Below are 11,850 nucleotides of genomic sequence, written 5' to 3'. Positions count from 1 at the left end.
GCTTCCACCAGTTGACTGTTGCGTTCGCTGAGTCGTTCAGACATTTTTTCTTTCTTCGTTCAGCTAGCTAAGAACCTACCCAAAACTCTGTAGTGGTGAGGAGTGAGGCAGAGTTGAGTGAAGCAGCATCAATGGCAAACTTGACCTCACCCTTATAAATCATAATATCACAGGCGTAGGCGTGTTATCCTACCACAGATGAGAAGTGTTTTTTTCCCTCTTTCTATGGAAACCCAAAGGAGTCATACCTAACCACCCCAGTGACCTTCCATAGCCCCCCTACACACACCGACGCGCTCTGTCCATTATGCTGACACAGCGAAACTGGCATACAGATTTTGCGCCAACCTGTCATTCAATCATTTGACCTTTTTTGCTATTTTTATATAGGGACATAAAACTCAAACGGAAGGGGCATGTTTTGCCCACTCTGGGCCCAGTCTTAAAAAGCCTGTTTTATCTATAAGATTCAGATCAAGCCTTTTAATGTCATTGTAAAATTACAGTATCAATATTGTTATGAATCCATTGTATTTAGGACGGCCTGCATTGAAATTAGACCAGGCATGTCTTACGTTCCATAACCAGCTACCAACCGGAGTTGATGTCCTCTACACATCTGATTACTGCTACAAGGTACAGTGTCTATTACTGCTACAAGGTACAGTGTCTATTACTGCTACAAGGCTGAAAAGGGTAAACAAAAAGGTCAACGAGAGATTCAGAGAGGCAATACGATATTTAGGTAAAAAGACAGTTGCGTATTTTAGCTCCATTCACAGGTGCAACAATGCTAGGTATATCTGGTCCAGGGTGCACATTACATGACATAGCATATCATGCTTCCATATTTGTATGAAACAAAGAAAGTTATACGGTGTGTTCGACGGCAACATCATAACCAAACGTCACAGACCTGTGCCGCCTTAGAATCTGCTTAGGCTGTTTTCTCCCCCATTGCAGTGTCTGTACCAGCCCCTGGTCAGTGTTCTAAATGGTCCCCAGAATGCATCTGTCGTGGTCAGCACCGTCCTCACTCTGACACTGCGGTTACAACCAATGGGCAGAAACACAACTCTCTGCAGGTAACGTATTTATAGATATTGAACACATAATTAGGCATACGACTGACCTGGCATCTACTTAGGCAATACATAACAATTGCCATAGATAGTGTTGCCATCAATAAGCAACATACATGAATTAAGCATGATATTTGTAGGTTGCAGGTCTGTAATGTTCCCAGGTCTTGACACAGAGCAGAATATACTGTATTGGCATTCCAATGATTGCATTGGAAATCCATTTGATTATTTACCGGGGGTGGGAATGTAATCCTGACCTGCTTTCTGAGCCTGACATATGCTCCTGCCGAAACTACCTCGCCGAGTATTGATCAGAGGCCTTTTTTGGGGTTAACAGGAGCTGACACTCCAATAAAATAGGAAAGAGCCATTAAGCCCGCAAGGAAACATGTCTGGTGGAAACCTCAGAAGAGACGTTCTACAAGAAGAGGCAGTGGCCATATTTATAAACAATCAGACCTTTACAAGAGGTCAGGGCAGAGCATTCCATTTGGGGCTCACCCTTTAACTTGCTCCAAGGGATCTAGTTTCATACAACAAGGCAGTGGCAGGTTTCTCTTCTCCTCTTCAGCTGAGGTCTAGTCTTGGGCTTCCTATAGATCAATGCTGAGGTCCCTAACCGGACTGAGCCACTATCGATTTCCTTTATCCCTTAAAAAAAAAACACTCCAAGTGATAGCTAGTATGTCATCCCCAAGATATATCAATAAGAGCTTGTAATGCACATTTTTGGGTGTTGAAACCGGAGATGTATAGGATACAGCTGAAGGCTGCCCTACTGGCTTATAGACACTAGGTGTCCTCACAAGCTACATTTATTGCTGTGCAGAAACCTCAGAGGGCATAGCGTGGAAAGGACCATTTACCGCTAAGGTCAAAGGGAAATTCATACTCAAGTGTACTGTAGCAATGTCCAGTGAATGTATGATACAGCAGACTAAAAGGACAATCAAATGCATGCTTTTTGGTGATGAATGTAATGATGAGTGTCTTCCCCTTATTGAGTGCATTGTTGTTGATACAGTTGGAGTCAGTTGTATGAAGAAGCTGGCCATTACTCTGTCTGGATCCAAGAGTCAGAATCTCCCGTCAATGTCATTTGCTATCAGACTGTGGATGTCAGTTCAAATAACATCTATTTCCGTGAGTTAACAAAAACAACATCCTGTCATTTTGAAAACAAAACATTTAGAACAGCACCATTTTTTTATACTAGATACTCATACTTTACCAAAATTATTATTTTATTTAATTTTTGACAGAAAATTTTACAAATTTTACATATTTATTTCACAGATAAGATTATTTAAGATATGGACCGTTTGCATTTTTATATACTTTTTGTGGCATCACAATTATCGAGTACAGTGGATGACATGCAAAATGACAATACCATTTTAAGTAGAAAGTACTAATGTACTTGACTCCTTCTAGGAGTAAGGCTAAGCCTGTGACTGGATCCTCACAGTTCCTAATTGAGACAGCAAAGAAGAGACATCAGCTGTGTTGTACACTTCTGTTGAGAAGTAAACCTCTTTCCTCTCATGGGACAAGATGCGTATCGATTAGATAAGACGGACGTTCTTGAAAACTGATAAAATAAAAGCTTTTCTGTTTGTTTTGGTCGGTGCTCTGTGCAGGAAAGAGATTCTGGGTAATACATTAGGGAGCGTGAAGGGATTAAGCCGTAATGGGATTTTGAAAGCTTCTCTCTCTATAATGTACACTCCACTTAACAATACTGGAGATTGTGTTGTAGATCAGACTGTTAAGACCAAGTAGCCATTATCTGGCAGATATGTGACTAGTGTGACTGCATCCCCCACATTATGATCAGTTTCCATTTACTTCACTGTCCGGTGATTATAGTCATGCCCCATAGGGCTCTCTCAACTTTAACTAACGGGCTGGTCATCAGCAGAAGCTAAAGGCAGAGGGAGCAGGTTAGAGTTGGCCTTTTGCAATTTAAAAAGTTCACGTTATACTGAGTTGTGACTTGCATCTGGGCCTTGTGAGTTAAATGTATGTTTAAAATACAGTATACAGTATGTGATAGAGAATGTGTTGCGGTCCTGTAAATCTACGTGTATGTCAATTGTCTCATGAGCTATAACACCATGAATATTACAGTGGACATGCAAGTCCATTCTCTAATGTTGTTAGTACTGTATTGCACACACAGTACCCCAGACCACAAGCCACCTGCATGGTTAATCTAAGCCATATTGCTTCCTGAGTGGTTTGTGGTATAGTGACCATTAATAAGCATTAATCTAACTAATATACATGCCTCAAGGTCATTTTAGGATCTAATTTCCATGTCCATTGCCGTTTCAGTGTTGAGTTCAAATGAAACTGATCCTGAATCTGTAAGTTGTTTAGCTGACAATGAAGATGACTCTACTGTACATATGTAAAGCGATTTGATTATTTTAACCAGGACATGATTTCCTTTCATATCACATTTCTATGTTGAGGATAAGGACTTTACCCTCTCCATGTTTTGAGAGTCACGAAGGTCTTTTTCAGGAGGGATCCCGTGCGTAGTCTTTGTTCAGAGCGGATGTCATAGTGTGTATTCAACCCAGGATTAAACGGGCTCTGTGTTTGTTTTTCCACTCCACGACAAACAGGGAGCACTGCATTTCCTGTCCCCTCTGCTTTGAGTCCTCTAATTACATAGCTGTTTTCATATTCTATAGGTCAATGACACTTGTTTGGCCAATTTATATATTTGTATATTATATGGCTATTATCTTTCAATTTGGCACATTAACCTATCCAAGAAGGCAATATCACTATTCTTTCCGTGGCCCGGCCCCTGACATACACTGAGTGTACAGAACATTAAGGACACCTGCTTTTTCCATGACACAGACTGACCAGGTGAATCCAGGTGAAAGCTAGGATCTCTTATTGATGTCACTTTTGACATCCACTTCAATCAGCGTAGATGAAGGGGAGTAGACAGGTTAAAGAAGGATTGTTAAGCCTTGAGACAACTGAGGCATGGATTGTGTTTGTGTGCCATTCAGAGGGTGAATGGACAAGACAAAATATTGAAGTGGCTTTGAACGGGTTATGGTAGTAGGTGCCAGGCACACTGAGGGGGGTTGTACTCTACTGTCCCTTAGATTACATAGATTGACTGCTCTGTGATGGATTGGTCTAGAATTTCATATTGGGCTGTGTTTGTCCCTTGAGGGATCCCCTGGTCACCTGGTTGGGTGACAGTAAGCCACTGGGGAGCTTAGAGACTGACAATGGGGAGAAAATCGTTTGAGCTGGCCTGGAAGTGGTAGTTAGCCCTCGTATCCCTAGTCAGATCCTGTTTTGATAGAGGGGTATATAACTCTCCTGACATGGACATCCAGACTGGGCAGTGATGTAACACAGGAAGTTGTTGTCTGGTTTCTCTCTTCAGTTCAGTCAGAAAGGATTTGGGTCATTTAAACTCTATTCAGTTATGAACTCATTATTTGTATAGTTTTATTTACTAGGATTATAAAAAAAAAAAAAAAGTTGTATCATTTTTTTAATATATCCCAAATTTGCAAGGGAGATCCATTCCCCCGCTTCCTATTCGCAAGTGCCCTCAACTGACTCATCCACTTTTGATCTTGTTGTGCAGCTCTGTTGGTGGCAGCTCTTCTCCTGGCACTTATTGGTCTCCTATGTGTCGTTGCTCCCTACCTGTACAGGTACTGTATTTTAAATCATTTTACAGTGAGTTTTCTAAAAGCTGTATGCTTTGATCTGAAGCCAAACGGACGCGCTGTTGACAGTTGAAGCTCTTTGTTCTCCGTTTACAGGAGGCGTTGTACGACCAAGCTTATCAAGACCATTTGTCGCGAAGGACCGCAACATGCAATGGATGTAAGTATAGTACTCATGTTCACTTATCACAACGCAAATCTCACATTAGGATTATGTTTCTCTATGCAATACATTATGTTTCTACATCCAAAACATCACTTATCTTATAGAATTCATTGTCCTCTGGAATCTAAACTCGACTTCAGCTTTGATCTACTGAATGCATTGAAATGTTTTTCGTGCACTTTTTACGATTAAGTTTAAGAGGCATTTGAAATGAATGAAAGCCTCCAGACTCCGGTCACTAAGCCATTTGTGAGATACTAATATGATAATTGATACAAATGTTAGCAGAGTCAGCAGACCTACATTAGTGATAGATCAAGCATTGTATCTATCATCTTGTCTTGGTCCATGACGTGACAGCCTGACGGGCTCCTGCGTATTTCTGGAGAGCATGAATAGCTCCTCTCATCTTCTCGAGGAAGAGGCCTTCATCTCCCATATGCTCCCATGATGGCAGTCAGATCCATCATACAGAATTAGTGCTAGTGTCTTCCTGCTCTGGCCCTCCAAACTGCTGCATGGAGGCCAACAGGCCAGGGTATTCAAACTGGGAGGGCAGCAGGCCAGAGTAATCCAAGCCCGCTCTTTAAAAAACAAGGAAGTGGCGGCCAACTACTACTCAGCAAGGCTAGAAAGGAGGATGGAGACATACACGTCCAACTGGATCAATCGGACTCATTTCTCTACTCTGTAACTGCAAATTCAAGTTTTCTTTGGGTTTGTTACACACTAGCGGAGGCGATAATATCGAGTAAGCATGATTTGACTATGGATTTCCACCAAACAAAATCGCGTTTTTTTTGCCAACAGTGAACATTACATACTGTACTGTTTACATTATTCAAGGGAATTTATTTATTCAGGTGTAACTTATGTAGTGTGCAACAAGTATGTAAGTCATAACTGCTTGTACTGTACTCACTGTACTCACATGGTTATAACAGGTTATTACACTGGCTTGTACTTTGGTATAAGGCCTAAGTCATGTAAAGTAGCACACCCAAAAATGAACGTTTGTTTACTGAAATGCTTGTGTTCAGGATGAAACCCAAGGTTGTGGGGATGAGGTTAACAGTACCCAACCAAAACCAACACGACTGCGCTCATTGGACACTTTCCGAGGGTATGTACATGGAATTGATTGTTCATCTCTCTATCGCCACGTATGGCTTGTTTACATGCTAATTGATTTCAGGCTAATCCTAGGCATGCTACACAGAACACAAAAGGATGTATTGTGTAACAACATATTATACGGGTCACTGTCTGGTTACATGGTCACTTGAGCCTTTGTTTTCTGGCAATCGCTTTGGGCACGATTTGTAATATCTTGTTGTCTATCTATGGTTGAGAACAGCGTATTTCTGTTGGACAGGAGTGGTGTGATTTAATCTTGGATCCCTGCTCTACTCAATAGTGGCCTCGGGGCAAACACAAAGCACGCCTCTCTGGAAACAGGAAGCTGGTGTGGGTTTGACCTCCCCTTCGCCAAATAATTGATGCAATAATACCATCAACATATCAGCACATATCCACCGAGCCATAGATCTACAGCTGGGATAGAAAGGAAAGAGCTTCCCAGAGCCAGGGGTTTTTAGTATCATGGAGACTTCTCCATATCTGCTCACTTCATCTGATGATTTTGTAAATGTTGAAATCTCATTCACTGTGTCTGCTCAAGCGGACGTAATGTTATTTTGGTCCGATTTGTATATCTTCAAATCAACATATCAAGCCTTCGTCAACCGGGAAAATGAAACTGCTCATCATCACGTTGTTTCAAAATGCTTTTAGTTACCAGGAAACTACCATGATGTAGATACTAGTGATGGGGGAAGAAAATCAATACAGTTACAAATAAATATATTTTGGGGGGGGGGGGGGGAATGATATGATGTATCGATATTTGAATCCAATTATTGATTTGTAAAAATCCCAACGCTACTGTAAAAATCCCAACGCTACTGTAGAAATCCTAACGCTACTGTACTGTAGGTAGCGTTAGCTAGCACCAGTCGGCTGTACCTGCGCCAAAACGCCTGTATTTTTCATCCTATAGCTTGTTCTACGTCTTCTTTTGAACTGGTGAGCGAGCATTTTTTCAGCACTTCTATTCCCCTGACTGATTGGAACTCGTTTTCTCGTGGCTCTCTTGTCCCTCTGCAGCAGACATATAGTGAGCAATATGTTTGGAACATCAAATCACAATTCAAATGCACGATTCAAATCACAATACATGCAAAATTCTTGAGAATCGCAATACATACTGTATCAGCACCTAAGTATCGTGATAATGTCGTATCGTGAAGTCCCTGGCAATTCCCAGCCCCGGTAGATACATTACCGTATAATAAATCGTAGTAATAAATCACATTTTCACATGCTCTAGAGAATACAAGTGTTCTTACTACTGTTCCCTGACACTAACCCGTAACTTTACTCTGGGCTTTTCACACATAATCAACGACAGACCTATCTCATCAGAAACATATCAGAATGTTGAAATGTAGGCGAACATATGTCACTGTAATGACATATTACTGTAGTTATGGCTCTTACTAGAAGACAGAAGGACTCTGGTGCTAGTGTGGACGGGGGACGTACAACATGGGTTGATTCATAACAACCTTTATAATGCATTTATTCAATATCATTCATCAGGAGTTTTCAAAATAAAAGTCCCCTTTTCGTTACAGAACGAAAAGTTATCAGTAACACTGAAATAGATCTTCATGTATCCATTGTACAACTGACATTTTTAGTTCCACAGCCACAGTACCCAACCCAATCCATGTGTTGTTCTAATGGCACTTGTTTCTGTCTGTTATTGGCAGAAAACGTAATGTAGGCCTAACATGAAGGTTACGAATGGTGCTCCAGACCAGAAGGCGCTGTAGGCCAGGTACTCCGTTCACTTCAGATCCAACTTGTCCCAGAAATCGTCACAAACAAGTTCATAATTCAATATGATAATATTGATCATTCCAATGGCTGTTTACCCAGTGGCATCTTGCCGCATTGAAAGATCTCAAGAGAGGATGCAAAACACTCAATGCACACTGTCACTGACCACCAACCCTATGCTGCACCCAGCCTGTTACGTGAATAGTGTGACAGAGGGTTGGGTACTGTGGCAGTATCAAATTTCCATTGTACAATGCTGAAATTAAATAAAGATTAATTTCAAGATACTTTTATTTTTGAAAACTTGATGTGAATGATGTTGAATAAACGTGCTAAAACGTTTTATGACTGATCCCGCAACACTCATAAAGGTGTTACGACTGGTTTCATAAAGATGTTACGAATGCCTTGTATGAATGTATATTCTCTTCAAGTAAAGTTACCGGATTTTATCATATGTAATACAAAGTTACATTGGCCTGAGAAGATATACCGCTGAAACAATCTGTAACGTGTCGATGTTCTCATATTGGTTCCTGTATCAATTGAATGTCCTATACCTCGAGACGTGCTTTATCAAAGCACAACTCGGGGCTCAAGATTAACGTTCCAATGCACCTTAGCTGGATGAGTTATGATCCAGATGCCAGTAAGTAACAACTTTTCACTGAGGAAAAGAGGCATCAGTCATCTGCCATGAAGGCTGGTACATTTTTGAAGCCAAAGGGGTTTTTTCTCCTCTGAAAGACTTTTCAGCTCATTCCTCAGACTCCACTACCATGAGTTATAGAGAACAGCTCTGTCAGCTCAGCTTTGTTTGCGTTTACATTTTTCTAAAAGGATCTTGATTTTAGTCTTGTGGCACTTCTAAAAGCCTTCAGCCCGTTTCACTTATTTTGAAGATTACGCTAAAGATTAGTTGTAATAAATTGAAGATGCAACAACAATTACATTTAAAAAGGAATGTGTAATTTACAAATGGAACCAGGGGGCTGGGCCAATAACACGTCTCATTACAATATGACAAAATAGCGACATTTAACCTTTGTCACCTAAACTCACGTCATATAGCATGGTTAGGGTACCGTGTTAACATTCTAGCATTCATATAATGAATAACAAAGATAGTTACAGTGCGTTCGGAAAGTATTCGGACCCCTTGACTTTTTCCACATTTTGTTACGTTTGAGAGTTATTCTAAAATGTATTAAATACATGGTTTTCCTCACCAAGCTACACACAATACCCCATAATGACGAAGCAAAAACAGGTTTTTAGAAATGTTTGCAAATTTATAAAAAATTAAAAACTGAAATATCTTATTTGCATAAGTTTTCAGACCCTTTGCTATGAGACTCGAAATTGAGCACAGGTGCATCCTGTTTCCATTGATCGTCCTTGAGATGTTTCTACAACTTGATTGGAGTCCGCCTGTGGTAAATTCAATTGATTGGGCATGATTTGGAAAGGCACACACCTGTCTTTCTAAGGTCCCACAGTTGACAGTGCATGTCAGAGCTCCGAGACAGGATTGTGTCGAGGCACAGATCTGGGGAAGGGTACCAAAACATTTCTGCAGCATTGAAGGTCCCCAAGAACACACTGCAGCATTGAAGGTCCCCAAGAACACATCATTCTTAAATGGAAGAAGATTGGAACCACTAAGACTCTTCCTAGAGCTGGCCGCCTGGCCAAATTATGCAATCGGGGGAGAAGGGCCTTGTTCAGGGAGGTAACCAAGAACCCGATGGTCACTCTGACAGAGCTTCAGAGTTTCTCTGTGGAGATGGGAGAACCTTCCAGAAGGACAACCATCTCTGCAGCACTCCACCAATCAGACCTTTATGGTAGAGTGGCCAGACGGAAGCCACTCCTCAGTAAAAAGCACATGACAGCCCGCTTGGAGTTTGCCATAAGGCACCTAAAGGACTTTCAGCCCATGAAAAACAAGATTCTCTGGACTGATGAAACCAAGATTGAACTCTTTGTCCTGAATGCCAAGCGTCACGTCTGGAGGAAGTTTTTCAGGGACTGGGAGACTAGTCAGGATCGAGGGAAAGATGAACGGAGTAAAGTATCCTTGATGATAACCTGCTGCAGAGCACTCAGGACCTCAGACTGGGGTGAAGGTTCACCTTCCAAAAGGACAACGACCCTAAGCACACAGCCAAGACAACGCAGGAGTGTTTTTGATTTTTTTTTAATGTATACTAACCTGTTTTCGCTTTGTCATTATGGGGTATTGTGTGTAGATTGATGAGGGAATAAAAAAAAAAAATCTATTTTAGAATAAGGCTGTAACGTAACAGAATGTGGAACAAGTCAAGCGGTCTGAATACTTTCTGGATGCACTGTATGCGCACCAAAGTTATGAATAGACTTGATCGATAGGTGGATGTTTATTGAGAGGACAGTATACTTTTCATTCTGTGCTTTGATATTTGGCCACTGAAATAAGCAGCATGACATTTCCTCTCAAGTACTAGACATTTGTTATGACTAGATTGGGTTTCCATGTACTTGATGTGGCTAGTGATAATGTAAGTAACTCAATACTCAATAGTGATTGAGTGTAGCCATCCATTTGCTTGTAGGCTAAAGAGGCGGTGTATAGAACTTAAAGCCTAATTGCTGATGCATGTAAAGAGATCAAAACCCCCAAAATGTGATGGTATTATCGTCCAAGCGCATCCACAGTGGATATAATAAGTCTTAACCCCCTTTGATTTTGTTCCACGTTTGGTTGCGTTACAAAGTCTTTTTTTGTCATTGATCTACACAAAATACTCCATAATGTCTGTGAAAAGTCCCGTGTGGCTCAGTTGGTAGAGCATGGCGCTTGCAACGCCAGGGTTGTGGGTTCATTCCCCACGGGGGGACCAGGATGAATATGTATGAACTTTCCAATTTGTAAGTCGCTCTGGATAAGAGCGTCTGCTAAATGACTTAAATGTAAATGTAAAAGAAAATTATACAAAGGTTTACAAATTAATACAAATGAAATAGCTAAAATATAGTCATTGCATTCACCCGATTTGTTTAGTCAAGCCTAAATTAGTGCAGGAGTAAAATGTGGCTTAACAAATCACATAATAAGTTACATGGACTCACTCTGTGTGAAATAATCAGGGTTCCTCTGTCTCCCATACAAACAACATTTGTAATTCAAGTATTGAATTTCAAGTACCGATTCAACTACAAAGACCAAGGAGCTTTTCAAAAGCCTCATAAAGAAGGGGATTGATTGGTAGATGGCTAACAACAACAAATCAGACAGTGAATATCTCTTTAAGCGTGGTCAATTAATAATTATGCTGTGGATGACCACCCTGACACATCAAAGATACAGTTGTCCTTCTGAACTGAGCTGCAGGACAGGAAAGAAACTGCTGTAATCAGCTGTAATCACCGCAAAATGTGTTTCTAACATGTATTGATTCAGGGGGTGAATACTTTTTCATTAATCGTAAAATCTTTTTTCGAATTTTTCGAGTTGTAGTATTTTGTGTAGGTTGTTGACAAAAAATGTCAATTAAATCCATTTTAATCTTATGTTGTAATACTTGTATTTTTTTTATCCAATGATAACCACTGTATTAGTCATGACGTTGTGTCTGTGTTTTGTATAGAAGCTAGGTGGTGTTTTGTTGTCATTCACCTGTATCTGGCTGGTGTTTGTCAAACTGTTTATCACAGAACCGGTATTACTATGCTGAGGAGCTTTACCTATTCCATTTGCTGATAAAGTGGTAAAAATGACAACAATCAAGTCTATTCAAATTAGGTGCTTTAACCTGACAATCATTGGAATTTGAACTAAATGAGTGAAGTGCTCATGTTTTGTATTGTAAAGTACCTTAATAATCACAATCTTTTGCCCTCTGTCACAAGCCAATTTCATAAGGCATTTGGAAGGATTAGGAATTGGTAATTTAATTTGACTAAAATGGTTCTCTCAAAGATGTAGGCCAGAGAGTCA

The 11,850-nt window shown here is 40.5% G+C and overlaps 1 protein-coding gene across 1 annotated transcript in view; it reads left to right on the top strand.

Annotated features, from left to right (window-relative positions):
• Window positions 1-519: 519 nt before the first annotated feature.
• si:dkey-192p21.6 (uncharacterized protein LOC565246 homolog) overlaps window positions 520-11,850 on the top strand; it is a 33,106-nt gene continuing 21,775 nt past the window's right edge. The window contains exons 1-6 of the mRNA XM_038960135.1: window positions 520-636; window positions 964-1,085; window positions 2,520-2,593; window positions 4,717-4,786; window positions 4,898-4,961; window positions 6,008-6,090. Of these exons, the coding sequence (XP_038816063.1) occupies window positions 520-636; window positions 964-1,085; window positions 2,520-2,593; window positions 4,717-4,786; window positions 4,898-4,961; window positions 6,008-6,090 (530 nt within the window). The remainder of the gene's footprint in view (window positions 637-963; window positions 1,086-2,519; window positions 2,594-4,716; window positions 4,787-4,897; window positions 4,962-6,007; window positions 6,091-11,850) is intronic.

Source organism: Salvelinus namaycush, chromosome 22 (assembly GCF_016432855.1).
Source record: "Salvelinus namaycush isolate Seneca chromosome 22, SaNama_1.0, whole genome shotgun sequence".
Taxonomy (NCBI): domain Eukaryota; kingdom Metazoa; phylum Chordata; class Actinopteri; order Salmoniformes; family Salmonidae; genus Salvelinus; species Salvelinus namaycush.
This window is presented reverse-complemented; position numbering and strand designations above follow the sequence as displayed.